General features: G+C 36.9%; 2 protein-coding genes across 5 annotated transcripts in view; one reads left to right on the top strand and one right to left on the bottom strand.

The window, feature by feature from the left end:
- Positions 1 to 305: 305 nt before the first annotated feature.
- Positions 306 to 2,361, top strand: LOC125677721 (multiple epidermal growth factor-like domains protein 10). Of its 2 annotated transcripts, XM_048915872.2 has the most exons (5): positions 341 to 627; positions 836 to 891; positions 1,229 to 1,360; positions 1,503 to 1,644; positions 1,783 to 2,361. In XM_048915872.2, exons 1-5 carry the CDS (start codon positions 554 to 556, stop codon positions 2,222 to 2,224), a joined length of 846 nt encoding a protein of 281 aa, XP_048771829.2. In that variant the 5' UTR covers positions 341 to 553; the 3' UTR covers positions 2,225 to 2,361. The 2 variants fall into 2 exon arrangements, with proteins under 2 accessions (XP_048771827.2, XP_048771829.2); XM_048915870.2 differs by having other exon boundaries at positions 306 to 627; positions 1,503 to 2,361.
- Positions 2,362 to 4,990: 2,629 nt separating this feature from the next.
- Positions 4,991 to 20,744, bottom strand: part of LOC125677722 (uncharacterized) — a 62,882-nt gene continuing 47,128 nt past the window's right edge. For 2 of the 3 annotated variants that reach the window (XM_048915873.2, XM_048915875.2), the window contains one exon: positions 4,991 to 5,102. In XM_048915873.2, coding sequence (XP_048771830.1) covers positions 5,029 to 5,102 — 74 coding nt within the window. In that variant the 3' untranslated portion in view covers positions 4,991 to 5,028. Of the gene's footprint in view, positions 5,103 to 20,461; positions 20,576 to 20,744 lie in introns of those variants that run through there. The other variant, XM_056158011.1, reaches the window with a different exon arrangement.

Genomic DNA, 20,744 nt, shown 5'->3' with positions numbered 1-20,744 from the left:
TGTATCTGGGTTCTCTCTTCCACCAATAAAAACTGGGCGCCACCAGATAACTGAAAAATTGTTGAGTGTGGCGGAAAACATCAATCAATCAATCAACCTACCGCGACATATCCGAAAGACCCGAGATTCTCACTTCTAAATGAAAACGTTTGGTAAAGGAACAACCACTATACCTATGATATGTTATGATTTACATGTATCTATCCCAAATTAGGGCCCAGCATTCAACAAATATGATTCAAATCACAATACAATACAGAACTGAGCTCTAGTGCACAAATATAATGTTCATATATGCAATGGACATACTCAATACTCCTTAGGGTGACACGAGCCCGGTTCGACTTCCGACCTAGAGGTACAAGTTCGGAGCAGATTTTGTACACTATTTTGTGAGACGAGATGATTCGCCCACGATACGAAGACTGACGTACAACTATAAACGTGTACTTGTTCGTTGATAATTGGCAGATACGAAAGGCGTATAAGTCTATGTATTAATATCCAATACAAGGAAGTAATTGCCATTTTGAAAGTTTATAGTATTACAGGAATGGGTATTTTAGACTCGATACAATGTCTACTGATTGTAAATTGTATTATTTTTGCCGAGGCAGGCTGCGATGGGTAAGATACTGCTATTTTTGTTTTATTATCATTTGACACGGAGTTATATTTTATTCAGAGTCCTTAAATAGTAAGAGAAATAATAAGACTCGTGATTTTCTTGATTTGAATTTTAAATTGATGATGGGGAAAAAATTAAGTTTTACTATTTTCTTTTATCACTATAATTTTGTAATAGACGTTATGTGTATTATGTATTTTGAAATAGATTTCAAAAGTGTTGTGTTGGTTTTACGTGGAACGAGGATCTCCAGAACTGTACAAGTATGTCCTAAGCAGAATTGTTTTACCAGTAAAATAACACTAATTACTTACTACGTATATGGTATGGTTCATACATGTATGTAATTAAGCCCCCCCCCCCTCTCTCTCTCTCTCTCTTCACTATGATACATTATTATCTATAACACGAGATAACTAACACAATTTCCCTATATGTATATATACTTCTATAACAAATGTAGTATTAGCATCAATGTCCTTCCACATAAACGTATGAAGTGTAGTATGAACAATGCAAAAAGTATTATTGAAATATAATCTTTGTTACCCGCTGTCAGTGCGAAACTTTATAATTCACACTCAATATTTTTTCCTTTAGAATGTGACATAGGATATACAGGAAGATTTTGTGAATTGAAATGTCCACATCCAACTTATGGAGAAATTTGTCAACAAATATGTGACTGTAATAAATCTCTTTGTAATTTTGCAACAGGATGTAAACTTGAAGGTGGGTGATTAGTTGTACTTTACAGTGTAAATAATGCATACTTCCTTATATATGAATGAGAGAGATTCATGAAATTAATACCATAACAAATGATTTTGAACGTTGTACTTTTGAACTTAAAACCTCTTATTTGTGTTCCCAGATCATACATTTTCATCGACAGAGCTTTCTACACCAATTACCACAGCAATACCTCTTGTCAACTCAAAGAATATTTTAAACTTTACAACGTCCACTCTACCTAAGGTCAATGCTACACAAGTTCAACACATGACGGCGTTACGGTCAGTTTATAACAGCGATAAGGAAACTTTTTGGATTCTAACACACCCAATAGTCATCTCTTTATTTGTTTTCAACATATTTTTCGTGATTATTATCCTTATTTTTATCGTCTTTATTTCCCGGAGATTGGGCCATAGATCTAGATCAAGTGAAATATTAAGTGAGAATGATACTCAAGGAAAGAGTGTAAAGGAAGAAATGACCATGTGCCGTTCATATAATCAGCATGATAGTTTGGCACCTCTTCTTCAATCAACAGTTATTGCGCACATTTCAAATTCTTCAACTGCTCTGAACAATTTAAGGACACAGGAAATTCCAAGAGGTCCCTCAGAAAATGCTGAGTATACAGACACCAAATCTGTTTATACAGAAATGGCATCAATATCTCTAACACAGAGATATGAAGATGAATCTCAGATGGACCTTGGAAATTTAAGGAGGCCGTGTCAATCCGTGGACGACAATGTGTACATAATGACAGATACACTGACAGGAACATTTACAGACACCTTGACAGACACAGAAAGATTCGACAGTGAAACTGACACAAAAGATTTTCGTCGAAATTGTATATAAAATCCTTTTTTAAAGAAAATACTAGTAACTCATAAATAATATTATCTTATTTAAAATATTATGTCAATTAATGTAAGTTACTTTAGTTCGAATTAAACTTATATGTGTACGACAGTACTTAAAAGTGGACACGAATAGGAAGTGTGGTTGTGATTTGTTCCAGGAAAAACTCCTCTAATGAAATTTAAGTGTTTCCTGTCACTAATGGGAAATCACTTCTTAAACCACTTTTGGGATTGGATACCACGATCACCCCGACACCATTCCACCACACTATCAGGAACATTATGCAAGATGTTGCTTTTATTAACACACATTATCAAAGTTATGTATAGGCGTAATTTTATCAGATTATCGACACAACCGGTGTAAATGTAATTTAATCAAGTACTAGTTGGTTTGAATTTATTTCTATAGTTCTATGACTTAGAAAGTCCTCTTGAGTACAATAGCAATTAATACTAGTAATGACAGTTCTAAAACCATTTATGAAGATGTTCGTTATCTTCACCTTTCATGAAAGCCAAATTTTGCCAAGCAACTTCCTTGTATATGAAAGTTTCAAGTTCGTTCAAATCATAACCCTGTGAGACAGAATGGAAATTTCAAAGTTTTATATAATAATTTACAAGAACCAGAAAGTTTGAATTTTTCAAACTGATATGCAAGGATCCTCATATAAAGTAAATTTAAGTTTGTTTACCCCCCCCCCCCCCCAAATCCCGGAATTTGGGAGGATTCGAATATTTACATAGCAATATCTAAGGAAACCCTAAAACAATACAAGGCTATGGCCCTCCGTGAGTAGGGTGGGACCACATTAGGGTATCAAAGTTTTTCCTGCGAATATATAGGGAAAATCTTTATAAATCTTCTCAAGAACTATTGGGCCAGAAAGGTTTACATTTACATGAAAGCTTTCTGACATGGTGCAGATTCAAGTTTGTTAACATCACGGCCCCTGGGGGTAGGGTAGGGCCACAATTGGGGATCAAAGTTTTACAAACAAATATATAGGGAAAATCTTTAAAAACCACTGGGCCAGAAATTTTTTAATTTACATGAAAGCCTCCTGACATAATGCAAATTGAAGTTTATTCAAATCACGACCCCCGGGGATAGGGTGGGGCCACAATAGGGGATCAAACTTTTTCATGCGAGTATGTAGAGAACATCTTTTAAAATCTTCTTCTCAAGAACCACTGGGCCAGAAAAGTTTAAACTCGCATCAAAGCTTCATCATACATATCAGATTCAAGTTTGTTAAAATAATGGCCTCCGTTGGTAGGGTGGGGCCACAATATGAGATCAAAGTTATTTATCCGAATATACAGGGAAAATATTTAAATATAGGTCAAGGTGACTCAGGTGAGCGATGTTTATATCCTTGTCGACACGAGTGCTGCTTTTTTTGTTTATATCCTTGTCGACACGAGTGCTGCTTTTTTTGTTTATATCCTTGTTGACACGAGTGCTGCTTTTTTTGTTTATATCCTTGTCGACACGAGTGCTGCTTTTTTTCAAAGAATGGTGATGGTTATCGATCTTTGTTTGAGCTATTTTATTATCACATAGACTTACTAAATTGTTGTTTTCCTGCTATTCAGGTGGTTACATAACTGATAAAAATTCTCCTTTAAACAGTAAATGACCACATCGATAAGCATTTGCACCGCTTGGGTACGAAAACATACTTTGCGACTCACCGTGCATAAGAGTTCAACAAAGGGAAACAACATTGGACAAATCGGAAATTGCGTATTGTAATAGATCTACTCAGGTGAGCTAATAACATGTGTACCATTGAAAAATTAATATTCTGTTTGGTTGTATAAATATAAATCGAGGGTAAAACACGAATACTAAAGAAAGGGTAAGAAACACATCCCGCCATTTTCTGAAGCCACCTAATTTAAACAATGAGACAGGCCCGTGGGATCCGGGTTAGAATAGGTCCTCGGTAAACTAAGTTGCAACATGATCTGGAGTGACCTACAGAAAAGCAACATAGCAAGTTTAAAGCTTGACATGCGACAGAGGAATTAAAATAGAAACAGAAAACCCCGAACAGTCGGACGGACACAGGTATACAATCGCCGTACCATGATACGTCCTGTTTAATATTCAATTCAGCAAAAACTAAAATGGGTTCAACATATGGCTTCAGAATATTGAAGACATATTTCACTACTGAAATGCTTTGAAGGGAAATGGAAAGACTTCGGTATGTTTCAAAGTTTGGATGACAAAGCTATTGTACCAGTAGGGAATCCAGACCAGCCGGTGTCTACAGTCTACATATCACATCGAGGACGCCGAAACGTGTCAAATGACAATAAGGTTGTAGCACTTGATTATGAATTTCATGTTGCCAGAATAGTCTCTTCAGTGCACTTTGAAAAAACAATACCGGAGTCCAGTGGCGTAGCTTCCATTGAGGCAACCGAGGCAGCTGCCTCGGTAAAAAAAAAAACACCTTTTACGTTGTTAAAATGTCGATAGCTTCTGGGGTGGGGGTGGGGGGGGGGGGGCTGCGCCCCACAGACCCCCTGCCTCGGTAATATTCGAACCCAATGCTACACCTATGGAGTCCATTTATGAGAGTTTCTATAGAGGAAGTGTTCATGTAACAGTACAGGACAAGGTCTTTGAATCCCCTTCACGCCATTGTCATAACACTTATTACTCTGATTATGTTGTTAATTGTCAGTGTCTGATTTCAATATACGTTACATAGATGGAGGGCCAGACCACCGCACTACTTTCTAATTTCTAAAGCGTCCAAATGATAACTTTATTGCAGTTTATTGGTTTGAATCTGGACATGTTGCTCGCAGCATGTACTGCATCGTCACAAAGTTACCACAATCCGGGTCATCTGTGAAAAGAGTTTCAGGCAAATTATGGTCAAAATTCTACTATGATTGTTGTTACTCAGCAACCAAAAATATTTGTTTGTCAATAAAATTCATGAATTTGATAGTGATGTTTTTGTAGTATTTTGAAAGACACATCATCTCGTACATTTAGAATTTCCTATTTTTGACTCTAATCTAGTGAGAGGCGTCATAATATATATATTTCAGAGAAAAAAGATTGCAAAAATGTGCACTTATATGACTTTTGACCCCGTAGACCTCTTTGAGGGCATGGGATACCATGACAAACGTTGTTCAAATTTGTTCCCCGTCCAATTCTCAGCAAAAGTATATGTCATATGCCTACCCCAAATTGTGATACATACAGATTTAAATCGATTCAAAAATATTGTCATTTAGTCTTTGAAAACCTCTAAAATGTGCCGGTAGAGGAAGGGTTAAACATGTTTGAATCTAAAAAGTTAATTTATAAAAATGAGTCTCAAGGCATTGTACGTATTTTTTAGTTTTTATTTTTGTACCACAACTCGTGACTTTAATTCAGAGCGTGATGGTCGACATTGCTTGTATTTATTCAAAGACTTGCGATTTATGAAGGTGCAGATCCGTGGAAGGAACAATGTGTGGGATGCCAACATAATTCCGCCAGAATCGGAAATATATGTTCCCGTTTCGGCGTCCTCATAACTAGACGAGCGGCAGTATGCTGCACCCATTGCAGCCGGACCAATGTTTTTCCCAACTCCAAATAATAGACGATTCAATTCAGGAATTGACATGCGTTTTAAGGGATGAACAAATACAAGAGTTGACACAATTTATACTCTGAAGTTGAAATAAACAAAGAGATATTTGTAAAACACATATGCCCCTCCCCCCGGTGCAAAATTGAAAAGGGTTATGCACATGCATCATTTAATTGATAGTAGTATCACCAATTCAAAATATTGACCAGACAATATCTTCTTATGTCAGGAGTGGATTGACCATGTGACCAACAAATCAATATGGGTCATCTATTCGTAATGCTGTACCAGTATACCAAGTTTGGTGTCAATCAAGCGAATAATTCTTAAAAAATAAATTTGATTCTGGCGGAATTATGTTGGCATCCCACACATTGTTCCTTCCACGGATCTGCACCTTCATAAATCGCAAGTCTTTGAATAAACTACCAACTACCAACCAGACCCAACCTGACAGAAAGCAGCCCCACTGGGACCGTTGGGATCGCTGTTTTACTGTCCCAGTAAACAAACCGAAAAGCAGTCCCAGTAGGCGGGGTTAAAATAACTAGTGGGATGAGCTAAGCCGACAGTGAGATTATCAATAAACATTGTCGATAATCGCTGGAGCGCGTCAATACGGTAATCGAAATCGAAGATAAATGACATACAATGTAATTTTTAAAAAAAACCAACAACAATATATTATACATGAAAACAACACATATTCAAAATACTTGTGTGACACTGTTTCATGAATTTATAACAAAATGATAGTTCATGAATTCGAGTGAAAAAAGATACCTACAGAGTTTATAAGTCTGATAACCACAATTTCACAACGTAAAATCAATTAAGGTCCATGTTCTGTCAGGCAATTTGTTGCTGATATTCATTATTATTTTTTTAATATCTCATACATGTGAAGTGCATCTTGGGTTCTGAAAGTTATGTAGCATAATTATATTTATTTCTTGACTGGGTTATTGAAATAAATGTGTTTAAAGTCGCCTAAATGATTTATTGGTGTCTGGTTGGTACTGTATATTACTATGTCCAGTTTAACCATTGAACTCAAAATCAATAGGGGTTATCTTCTAAAAATGTACCAGTGTACTAAGTTTGATGTTTGTCAAGCAAAGGGTTCTCAAGATATGGAGGGGACAGTACATTCCTATGTCCAGTTTGACCATGTGACCTCAAAATCAATAGGAGTCATTTTCTCCTGAAGATGTGCCAGTGTACCAATTTTGATGTCTGTCAAGCAAAGGGTTCTCTAGACATTGAGTGGTCAGTATATTCATATGTCCTGTTTGGCCATGTGACCTCAAAATCAATATGGGTCATCGCTCCTTGGTATGTAACAGTTTATCAAGTTTGATGTCTGTCAAGCAAAGGGTTCTCAAGATATTGAGTGGACATTGTCTTCCTATATCAAGAGTAGATTGACGCTTGACCTGAAAAAGATTAGGGGTCCTCTTCTACTCCTAACCAACCCACATATCAAATATCATTACGATCAAGTGAATGGTTCGCAAGATATTGCGCGGACAACATGTGGGCTACCGACCGACAGGTGAAAAGCAATATGCTCCTCTTCTTTGAAGGGGGCATAAAAATATGCTAGAGTACCTCATTGACAATATCTTCGTGGTCTTTGATGATCTGTTGGAATTCCCATGGGCACGAAGTATGCTCCTTAGTTAGCTGACCTCTTTTATATTCACATGAAGCAGAATTTATTAAAACAATTCTACGTTCTACGTGAGAAGATTGATTGATTGATTGATTGTTTTGATGTTTTCCGCCTCACCCAAGAATTTTTCAGAGAGGTAGTCAATTATTAAAATTGTAAATTTCATTATCCCAGGGTTTGGAACCAGGTTAGGGCCATAATAGAATGGCTATAGTGATTAAATGTCTTTATCATTTGAAAGACTTCATTAATTTTGACGATTTTTTTTATATAAAAACTGAAGGCATACTTGGGAAAACAGAAAAAGGTTATACCAAAATTGTGAATTTCGCAACCCAACGGTGGATCCATAATACGTCATGAAAAGTGAAGATAACGAACAGTGATCAATATCATAACCTATAAGCAATGCAAAATAGAGAGTTGGGCAAACGCGGACCCCTGGATATACTAGAGGTGGGATCAGGTGCCTAGGAGGAGTAAGCATTCCCTGTAGACCGGTCACACTCGCCGTGAGCTCTGTATCTTGACCAGGTAAACGGAGTTATCCGTAGTAAAAATCAGTGTGCCAAGAACGGCCTAACAATTGGTATGAAACATGTCAGAATAGTATGACAAATCTTTACCATATAATTAACCCTTTCATTTATCATATAAAAATCTTCTGGGTTGCCTTTCCCTCTAAATAACACCGGCAATCGGCACTTTGAATGACGGAAATTGCTGCTCATAATTGTAAATCACACCTTGACAATATGTGATACAAATAACTTTCTCTTGGGCATGTAAATAGTTATAATTAGCAAAAATACACCAGATGGTGGTATGCAAATTAATCGGAGAAAGATCTTGTGTGTTTCCTCAGAGTTCTCCCATTCTCATGGAAACGCATTATTTATAAAGGTATATTCCTTCGTTATTTGAATATGACAAATCTTCGGTACTAGTGATATTCATTGTCATATTTGACATACATTTCTAAAAATTAATTCTATTTCAGGGGTTCTGTTGCATAGTTTTAATACAAAATATTTAGCCCTCGGACTGACTGGTCTCTGTCGTCTGGTTACGAGTTGCAAATTGGATTTGGCTACATTTGATAAATTATATAATGCCGTAGAAAACTGTCATATTTTGGAATCACAAACAACAATTAGTCCAATAATAATATTATCCTTGTATCTAATTATGACAATACAATATTTAACATTTTCTCTCTTGTTATAATGATATTGATGTCATGATTAAGTATTTATGATGCATTATGCCTATATAAATTGTACCTTATATATATCAACTTACATGTGTATGCGGGGATTTAATTTTATACATTTCCCAACTCTTAGGACTTAGGAGGAAAAATAGAAGCCTCATGATTATCCAAACACCAACATTTTCATTAATTTAAATTGCATAAAAAAAGGGATTTTGCCCAATAGAATATGTACATTAGTAAAAGTTAATCATCAGAGAGTTCTGGGTTATATTGCATGTGCGCAAAATACTTGCATTCGTTATTAATATGTTTTAATAATATATTCTGTCCATATGGGAAATAATTTGTCACCATTGTTAACATTAGAATGTCAATACTGGAGTTATACTAGAAGAGTCTTATTTTTACAACCAACGGCTGACGTTTACGATTTAAAGGGTCCAACTCCAAATATGAAAAAAAATTGGGATTAGCATTTGCAAAATTCAAAACTTTTACGGCTATCAGTTGTTGTATATCATTTAACGTCCGAATCGAGAATTTCCCAGTCGTATGAAGACACCAACATTGCCGGTGAAGGGCTTCAAATTTAGGCATATGTTCTGCGCTTATGACCTTTTTGCAGAGAAGGATCTTTATCGTGCTAAACCTGTTGAGACACGGGGCCTTGGTTTTTCTGGTCTCACCTATTCTCATCCGGATCCCAACGGGGTTTGGTATTGCATTTTTAGTTAAGCTTTTCAAGGTACATGTGTTTACCTGATCAAGACATATGGCTAACGGCCAGTATGACCGGTCGGCGGGATGCTTACTCTTCCTGGCCACCTGATCCCACCTCTGGTATGCCCATGGGTCCGTGTATGCCCAACTATTTATTTTCCTTGTGGAAGTTGTGAGATTGATCGCTGTTCATTATTTTCATCTTTCATGTGTGTGTGTGTGTTATTCAAACTTGGGGTGTTCAGATATTGTGGAAAAAAGGGGAAACCCTAAATCAAGGAAAACTGAATTACCACAAATATCGTTGATTCTACAGTGTATCTTAATATACATGTATACAATATTGTATACACATCACGTGTTGATTGTCTTCACATTTAGACCTAGAGTTTCGACACGAAAGAGAGGTGTACCAAGACATACATTGTTTGTATTTTTAATTAGGGGGAGCTATGACAAAATATATCTCGACAAGCCTTCCTCCTCAAATTTTGATTCTAGTATAGAGCTGCCGTCCATATGTATGCGTGGGTGGGTGAAGAAACCCAAGATGTAATATATAGAAAACTTTTAAGTTTTCAGGACTGTTGACACATTATTTAGAAATGTCAGAATAACTTGAGTTCGTCTGATTACATTGAGTGCGCTGTGGTACGCTTATGCTATACAGTCATCTTTTCTTTTTTATGGCAATTTTCTGGGTCCCTTTTTGCATTTCTCAGCTTCTCATTCGCAGTTAACATTTAACTCTTTTTTTAAATATATTTTTTATTAACCTTCATATTCACAATATTTTTACAAAAGCAAACAATAACATATACATACATGTACATATATACGTATACACACATGTACATACAGACATTAATACATATATAATAAATTATTGTCAGTTATATAAATGATTCATATATATATATATATATATATATATATATATATATATATATATATATATATATATGTGTGTGAAAGTTTTGGGCGGTTTTTTATAAAGAAGAAAAGAAGACAGTTTAGAGATAAGAGTTTGAAAGGAAGGAAGAGTCATTTGAAGAGATGTAACACACATAGAGAGATAGCTTATAATGAATGTTCAATTTGGGAAGGCATTTTTCAAACATTTGTTAAACTCGTTGGACTTACAGTTTTAAGTAAAATAAATTTTTCAACATATAATCGACTAATTACATTCTTTTTTAGGGCCTCAAAGCTCAACCTCTTTGAAGGGGTAAACTTGTTTGTATAAATACAGTATTTAATATAGAATTATAAGATTTTCAAGACGGTGTATTCTAACATTATTCAATTTACCAAACAAAAGTGAATTTCTACGTGTGTTTATATCAATATCTAATGTAGACTTTAACCAATGTTCTACCTCAAACCAAAGATCTTTTATTGAAAAACATTCTGAAAACAAATGATCTAATGTCTCTGGCAATTGATTGCAGTAAGAGCATAGCGTAGAGTCTTTGATACCACATATATTCAGGTAGTAGTTTGTAGCAGATACTATGTGAAGCATTTGGAATTGAAACCACTGAAATTTTGTTTCTGCAGTTGTTTTAAAATTAAGTATATAAATAGTATCCCATTCTTTTCTGCTTAAATTGAAACCATTTTCAATCCATTTATTTTCAGAGTTGGATATTTTTCTTTGAGATAAGGACATTATACATAGCTTGACAACCTTTCCTAGATGTGAATATTAGTTCAATAGTAGAGGGATATCTAATATTGTAATCTTTTACAATAATCTTATTGTTCTGTTGTATGCATTTCTTTATTGCTGTAACAATACCTGAAAACTGGAGGAAGTTTACTTTTCCTGTAGACATCTTTTTAGATTCTGTAAATGACATAAATGAATTGCCCATATTATATACGTCACCAATGTGTATTATATTATCCTTCAAGAACTCTTTACAGGGTATTTCTAATTCATCAATTTTTAGATCTGGGTTATACCACAGATGATTACATGCAATATTTTGACGATTACATGTATATTTTTCTGCATTACTTATATCAATCCAGCTTTGCAGAGTATCGATCCAAAATTTGTCACTTGTTTTTTGTTTTAACAAGTGATTTGAGCCAAAGTTCAGAACGCCTGAAATTGAAATTCCAAACTCAGTTTCAAACAACATTTTCCATTTAGAATTATGAGCTGTGATTAATTTTCTGATCCAACTAGACTTAAGTGCAATGATAAAGTTGGTGCAATCTATCATTTTTAAACCACCATCTTTGTAATCTTGTATAATTGTGTTCCTTTTTATTTTCTCTTTTTTACCATCCCAGAGAAATTCAAATAGTTTTGTTTTTCAAATTTCTTAATAAATTCATCAGAAGGGTTCGGTATAATTAATATCAAATGGTTCATTTTTGGCACAATTAGTGTTTTGATGACAGCAATTTTGCCAATCGGGGTTAATTTTCTTGCTTTCCATTGAACAAGTATTTTGTGTATGTTTTCTAGCTTTTTGTTGTAATTCATATTTATCATTTCGTCAAGGTTTATAGAGAAATTTATTCCTAAGAGTTCAAAAGAGGTTTGGTTCCATTTTTTTCTCCAAGTGTATTTCAATTCGTCAGGATTTATGACTCGAAAAATGTCACATAAATTTTGATTCTCCATAAGATGGATAAATTCCATACGGGCTTTGGGGTTGTTTAAGTTTTTGTAGTTCATTGTATCTAGTTTTTTATCCATCACTAAGTTGAAGTCTCCTGTCATAATGATGTTCTGATCATTCGATAATGGTTCTAGTTTTTTAAATAGGTTACAGTAGAATTGGGGTTGATCCGCATTTGGGCCATAAACATTTATTAATGTAAATTGTTTTTCTTCAATTATGATTTCTGCAATTATGAAGTTTCCTTCATTGTCTATCACTGTGTTTTTTATTTGAAATTCAAAATTATTTTTGAATAGGATTGCAACACCCCGAGAGTTTGATTGGCATGAATTGGATATTCGTTTACATCCCCACTGTGAAAGTATAATTCTCTCTTCATCTTTTGAAAAATGGGTGTCTTGCAGGAATAAATATTGAAGTTGTTTTTTGGTGAAAATAATTCAGAATATCTCTGCGTTTCTTATAGTCACCAAGACCCTGACAATTTACAGTTAGATGTTTTAGATAGATTGTATTCATGATAATTTTTGAGTGTTTTATCCATAAACAGTAATTCAAAAATTTGCAACATTCATTATAAGAAAAGAAAAGAGGGAAAGAAGAATAGAAAGGCAAGAAAACATAATGTAGATACTTTTGACAGGAAACAACTGATTCCAAAGTGCCAGTGAATAGTTAACATTTAACTTAAGTAACAGTCAAAATGAGTAGTGCATTGCGAAATTGTCGAACGAATGTAGTGAGAATAAGAGTTGCTAAAGAGTTTACAATACTCTAATAATAAACATAATTGTCTGTTTTGGTGTTTTTCCTGAAGCAGTCTATATACATGTATTTATTTCGGTTCAATTTCGGCTATCGCCTATCAAAAAATTTCGGCTCAATTGGCTTACCCGGCGGGATGCGTGCGGAATTCCGGCTCACAATCAAGTATGTCGCCGGTCATCGCCGATTAACCCGAGTGCGCTGGATCGTTAGAATCAAGTATGATAAAAGAAGCAGATCTACAAATACAAGTTTAAATTGCTCGAAACATGAAAATTTCGCCCCCACAAAACCCGATTATTCCCATTTATACTGATACATACTATACATTATCGATATAAGCATTCGAAATGTGCTTGTCCTAAATGCCGTACCCCGTGGGGGTCCGGGTTGTAATAATTGTGTTCGTAATATGGACTGGCCTCAGACACTAAGAAGGGCCAATCTGAAACACTAATACCCAACACGTGTTCTCAGCTTCACAGCTTTTATTCCAACTCCAAAATGAGGCTGCGGTAGTTAATCAATTACAGTCAAGGGGGGAGTAACTCTAAATATAACATCTCCCTTCTTAACACAATTATAATGATACAATATAATAACAAAGTAATGGTTACCAGAATAAAGTATTATACAAAACAGTGGTGGATGGTATTATATAATGTCTAATCCAAACCACAAGAGACAATGTCCAACGAATGTACATCACTGAAAATAAATGAATTACACATCAACAATTTGTTTTGGTTTGCTGACTCTACCACTTCTAGTGACATATGGCATAGGAGCTGTGTTATCGGAGTTGACTGCCATGGATTTCTCTGGGGGTTGTGCATTATCCATAGTTGTGGTGTGGGGTGTAGGAGTGGGCAATGGCATGGGGTCCTCAGCATTCAGGATTAACTCGGGTTCAGACAGGTTTTGGGATTTCTCATTCGATTTAATAATGTGACGTCTATTGCGCCTGAAACTAGTACCAGTTTGGGCTTTTACAAGATAGCTACGGTCATTCAGGCGACTTATTATGTGGCCAGGTTTCCATAACTTGGAATCCTGCTGAAATCGAATATTTTCACCTTCAGTTAATGGCAACAACTCATGGCTTGACCTATTGTAAGTCTTTGAGGTCTTATCCTTACTGTTCTGCATATTTACAGCAACCTTATGATGGTCTAGAACCTTTGGGGTAAGCTGGGAGGGCAGTACAGGTAATATTGACCTAAGCTGTCGACCTTGCAATAACTCAGCAGGGGAGTAACCTAAGTTGTCGATGGGTGTGTTTCGATATTCCAAGATCCCTAGGTGGGGGTCGCTTTTGTTACCCTTAGACTTCTGAAATATTCTTTTGATAGTTTGGACAGTTCTTTCGGCTAGTCCATTTGATTGAGGGTATTTTGGACTGGAAGTATCATGGTTAAACCCATAATCTGAAGCAAAGTTGGTGAATTCCGAAGAGCTGTATTGGGGCCCATTGTCAGACACTACTTTTTCGGATATGCCAAATCTTGAGAAGATTTACTTCATTTGCTTTACAATGGATTTACTAGTGGTTGTATTAAGGTGGGTCACCTCAAAGTAACGGCTGTAGTAATCTACTACAATCAAATAATCCTTCTCGTCCCATTGGAACAAGTCTGTGGCAACTACTTGCCAAGGGTAGTCAGGTTTTGGGTGGGGGTTAAGGGGTTCTTTGGGGTTTGAATTTCTATAAGACAAACACTGTGGGCAACTAGATACAAGTTTTTGTACATCAGTATGGAGACCGGGCCAAAATAGGGCAGTACGAGCTCTACGGAGGGTCTTCTCGACGCCTGCATGACCTATGTGGAGGCTGTCTAGTATTTGGTTACAGAGTGACCTTGGGATAAGAATCTTATGACCTTTTAGCACAAGTCCATCTATGTAGGACAATTCATCTCTGTAGTTCCAAAATTCTATAAGAGAGGAGTCACACGACTTCCTTTCAGGAGGCCAGCCATTCAGAATGGTCTTGATTAAGGTTTGGAGGTCCAGGTCATTTGCAGTTGCGATGCGAATATCATCTAACCTACGGCTTGTGATGGGTACCCTACTAATGATGCTATGAACATGAGAGTCCATGCCCTTTGAGTACTGTGGGTAACTGTTTGGCAAATGTTTGCGAGACAGCGTGTCGGCCAGTGGAATCTTAGTGCCTGGTATATCGATGACAACAAGCTCATAATTGCCTAGTTGTAACAGCATCCTTTGGAGACGGGGAGGGGCAGTATAAAGGGGTTTCTTAAAGATTGGAACAAGTGGCTTATGATCTGATTGGACAGTGATATTGCGACCATAAATATAATGGTGAAAGCGCTTGCATCCGAAAACAATTGCAAAGAGCTCCTTCTCTATTTGGGCGTAATCACATTCGCTAGGGGTCAAAGATTTTGAGGCATATGCAATAAGCTTGCCTTCCTGTATTAGGGCTGCGCCAAGGCCATGTTTTGAAGCATCAACTTGGAGTACTATTGGCTTAGATGGGTCAAAATATCTAAGAATTGGACCAGGGCTAGCGGTTAAAATGCTTTTGACCTCGTCAAATGCTCTTTTCTGGGGTTCGTCCCATGCAAACTGTGTATATTGTGCGAGAAGTTTACGCATGGGGCTGGTAATGTTGGACAAATTAGGGGCAAACTTAGATAAGTAGGTCATCATTCCGAGAACAGTCTGGAGCTCGGCTTTGCTGGAAGGGGGTGGCATGTCTCGAATAGCAGCCACTTTTTCCGGGTCAGGTTCAATTCCACTCGAGGTAAGAATGTGACCGAAATATTTGACCTTGTCAACTGCTACATGCAGCTTATCTTTGTTGAATTTGAGACCTGTTTGTCTTGCTTTTGCCAAGACCTTACGAAGAGCTTGATCATGCTCTGCTCGGGTTTGACCATAGACAAGTATGTCATCAACAAGGACAATGACACCAGATATACCCTCAAAACATTCGTCGACCTTTCTTTGAAATTCATCCTGTGATGATTTCAACCCAAATGGTAGTCTCAAGTATTTATACCTCCCAAATGGGGTATTAAAAGTGGTTAAATATGAAGATTCCGTGGATAAGGGAATTGTCCAATAACCGCAACGAAGGTCAAGCTTGGTGAATACTTTTGCACCTGTAAGTTCTGGGAGAGCATCTTCTAAGGTTCTCATGGGGTAGTGGGGTCTTTGTATTGCTTTGTTAAGGTCCCTGGGGTCTAAACATACCCTGAGCTTACTACAAGTCTCAACTACAACGAGCGAGTTTACCCACTGGGTTGGCTCTGTGACTTTTGCTATTATGTCCTCTGACTCCATACGTGTTAGTTCCTGTGAAAGTTTCTCGTGAAGGGCAAGGGGTACCTTACGTGGGGGGTGAATTACTGGGGCTACTGAAGGATCAATTTGGATGGTGCATTCCCCCGGAAATTTCCCAATTCCTTCAAATATGTCTCCATACTCTGACAAAACTTTTGTCTTTTGAGAGGATCCTTGTTGAGGGGGTGTGGTCCCGCTTTATAGGGCTAGGGGTCCCAGTGCTGTGGATAGAGTTGTGTTTTGAGAGGGGTTCTGGGGCAGGTCCTTTATCCTGGGGTGTGGCCCTGGGATTGTTGGTGGGTACTTGACTAGTGGTGTTACATGCATATACAAGTTTGATCAACTTAAATGTTAAACAATCTTTCAGACCTAATATAGCAGCTGAACATGTGTCAATAACATGAAACTTGACAAACATAGACTTCTCTTTGTAAGTACATTTCAAAGTACAACAACCTAACGAGCTAATTGGCTGACTATTGTAGGCAGTAAGATTGGCACTACTAGGTATGATCTCTACATTCTGATCTTCTGAAAGCTTAAGTGCATCAAACACTCTCTTAGGCATGATATTGACCTGAGATCCAGTATCGATCTTAAATCTGACAGACTTTGGTATTGTACCAGTGTGAACTTTCAATATACAAAATGCTTGGTCATTTGAACAAGTGATTTCTGACACATCTGAAATGCTATCAATAACAAATTCATCTGAACTACTCGAATCTACAGATTTCTCATAATGTGTGTACATCTCATCATTGACATTAAGAGAATATATAGATTTACAAACTTTCGCAAAATGATTATATTTTTTGCACTTTGTACACTGCTTTCCTTTCGCTGGGCAGCGATCTTGTTGGCTGTGGTCGTAACCGCAATTTTTGCACTGACCAGTAGGGTTAGGATACCTCGTAGATCTGTGTGGATCTCTGCCAGATGCGCCTTTCGTCTGTGGTCTGTCGCGATTGTTATCGGGCAGGGATGAAGCTTTTCTGGGTTGACGTTTCGTGTTTCCTTGGCTTGTCTCCCACGATTACTGCCGGACTGTGTACGATGTAATTTGCCCTTCATCTGTATTTCGTCGACCGCACCTTTCATGGTCTTCAACTGTATCTGGCTGTATTCGTATGTTTGTAGAATGTGGACGGCTTTGTCTAGCGTCAGGTCTGATCCTGCGTTTATGAGTTTTTCACGTGCTTTCTCCTCCAACACACCGAAAACTAGACGATCTCTGATCATTTCTTCCGGATCAGTATAATTGCAGCCTTTGACAAGTGTCTTTAACCTTGTTAGAAATTGTTCAATTGTGTCGTTTCCTTGACTGGTTAAATTAAATTTGTACCTGGCGAAAATGGGGTTGAGTTTTGGCTGCACGTGCTTCTGAAATATCTCGTATTGGGGAACCAATTTCTTCTTATCTGTCTCACTCATATCTGTCCAGGTATCTGCAATTTCTCGTCCTCGTTCGCCAACCCATAATAATAGGTACGAGACTTTAATAGGCTCGTCTTTGGCCGCTAACGGTCCCTTGAACATAAGCTCGACTGTAGACTGGAATCCCAGTCCATTCTGGGGATCGGAAGTCCGGTTAGATCCGACATCTTCCTCTGTAGCCGTGTTATCTAGGGTCCGATGATGATCTGACACCATGTAATAATTGTGTTCGTAATATGGACTGGCCTCAGGCATTAAGAAGGGCCAATCTGAAACACTAATACCCAACACGTGTTCTCAGCTTCACAGCTTTTATTCCAACTCCAAAATGAGGCTGCGGTAGTTAATCAATTACAGTCAAGGGGGAGTAACTCTAAATATAACACGGGTTAGAATATGTGAGACCAGAAAAACCAAGGCAGCATTTTTATAAATCCATACTTTACACGTGTATGCACGATTGTACTTTATATTCGAAAAGAGGGAAATGTATGTGGCACTATGATCACTGATCGTCGGTTCGATTTTTAATATACCCGATTCACACGATTGAATCTCTGTAGAGGTCAATATTGGGTCAAGCAGTGCCAGGTTCCGTGTAGCGACAGTTATATTATTTACTAGACCATGAGTTGAAATAATTTCACGAATATTGTGTGATAATGGAGCATTACGAAAATCTACATTAAATCGCCTACTATGATTATTTTGTCGGAATATTCGCTAACTGTGTCTAAACTCCACGAAAGTTTGGACCAAAAAGAGCTGTCGGAACTGGGAGGCCTATAAATACAGCAAAGATGATAAACACAGGTATTGTTATTCATATACACTCAAGATCGACGGGCTCAAAGTCTGGGCGTCTTGTAGCGCGTATTTGATTTGACAAATATATCATAACACCGTCTCCAAAACAATTTCTATCTTTACGAATTATTTTATTAAAGCCGTCAAGAAGTAATTTATCGTTGCTCACTGAAATATCTAGATGGGTTTCAGAAAAACATAAAATATCAAAGTCATGAACAAAAGAATTTAAATGACCTAGTTTGTGTCTAATACTTCGGATATTCAGATGTAATATGTCAAAGACATTTTCAGCAGTAGGACCCGGGTTTAACTCTATATCGCTGCAAGCTAACAAAACAAATATGAAAAACTGAAGAAAAAAATTGATAAACACAGATCTAAGCTTAATGAATGTCAAACAACTAGTGAGTAGTTTTAAAATGTGTTTGAGGAAATGCATAAAACATGAAAACGGTAACACAATAAAACGTTGTCTTTTGTAAGTACCTCTACCTGATAAATAGAAAAGACCGATTGCAGCTCGGAATTGTTCAATGGAGTTACCCATTATCTAAGTTGTGGTATATGTAATTTGAAAATATGTAGCTGCAATCATATTCCTGTTGAGGGTTTAAATATTAGGACATGTATTTCTGAAGACCTAGAATATACAAATATGGTTGCATGACAAACTGCACATAAGGTTTGATTGTAAGTAAACAAAATGGTATGGAAGAAAAAAGAGAAAAAACACAAATACATACAAGGCAACAATTAACATGAGTACAGTACTACCTTGGTAGTAATACAAGACATTTCAACATAAATGAGTTCATGCAAATAACAGCAAAACAATGGCAAATAAAGCATACAAAACATGTAGGTTAGGATAATAGGAGGGGTGAATTGCAGAAAAAAGAGGACAAAATAATTGAAATTTGAGGCCATATGAATTTTAAGGTAAAGTTTTAACTGGAAAACTTGTGAGTATGAAAGTATTTGTTTTCGGTATAGTAATATTATCAGTGTAGTAATATTATAAACATAATATAGCTAAATAATTGGTATTACATTTCAAAATACTGTACGTAGTCGTATTTACTTCTTGGGCATAATATATACATCATATATAGGTACACTCAGCTCTCAGTTGGCGCCGGGGTATGACCAAACGGACATAGGTCACGTGAGTTTTCTGTCTGTGATCTCTAATACGAATTTTACCGTTGGAAGACCACGCCTGCAGAATCAGTTGTTCACGACAGAGCTGACGGAACAGGAATAATATTTTGTCTCTACGTTTCGTCAGGTCTTCATTGATTGATACATGTTTTGTCTCCGGATTTCGTTTTAGACTCTTATGGCATTTCACTAGTTTAAATTTCAGGTCTGCTGAACGTAGCCTTGCGATGATCTGTCTAGGTGTGTGTGTCCTATGGCGGTTGGTGGGTGCACCTACCCGATGCGAATTAACAATATCATCACGGTTGATTGAAATCCCGGTATTAGTGGTCACATCCAAGATCAAATCAGTTGTATTCTCTCCAGCTGTCTCAGGTGTCCCAGAGAATCTTACACGTTGAGACACTGGGGTAGAAGTAGTCATTCTGGGGAATTCAGGATCAGACTCGTCCCTCTGTTTTTTAGGAGTTCTCGCGACATCCGAGAATGACTTGGATAAGTCACTAAGATTCCTTTTGTTTTCTGCTTTTTCGGTCATTTTGATCACACAAATCAAGGTCACAATGTCACAAATATACAGTATGTCTATATAAGTACCCAGTTACATTCAGCACATATAACACAAACTATTTCAATCAGAGTTTAAATCAATGTTTGATTCGACAACGCCAACGACATCAGCAGGGTGAGCAGAAATCATATCAACAATGGTTCGTCAAAGTTTTTTGAAATTACTCACATTTCATGGCTAAGATTTTAGCTAAACATGGTCTCAACAACCTATAACACTCCTTTGATCTTCTGGAAAATTTCTGGCAATCCACCCCAAGATTTAATAGATGTTTTTCACATATATGTACGAGCTCTTTTGTTACTGACCACTTACTACCAAGGGCGCTTAACTCCAATGTCATTGGTCTAGTATAGATCTGCCGTCCAAAGGTATGTGTGGGTTGGTGGGGTTGCTTTGTTCCTGGGGGACAGAAACCTAAGGTGTAATATATAGAGAAATTTTAAGTTTTCAGGAATGCTGACACATTATTTAGAAATGTCAGGATGACTTCAATTCGTCTGAGTACATTGAGTGCGCTGTGGTACGTTTATGTTATACAGTAATCTTTTCTTTTTATGGCAATATCTGGGTCCCTTTATGCATT

The sequence above is a fragment of the Ostrea edulis genome, chromosome 3 (genome assembly GCF_947568905.1).
Source record: "Ostrea edulis chromosome 3, xbOstEdul1.1, whole genome shotgun sequence".
NCBI classification, from domain to species: Eukaryota; Metazoa; Mollusca; class Bivalvia; order Ostreida; family Ostreidae; genus Ostrea; species Ostrea edulis.
The sequence above is the reverse complement of the archived record's forward strand: the minus strand, read 5'-3'. Positions and strand labels throughout refer to the sequence as shown.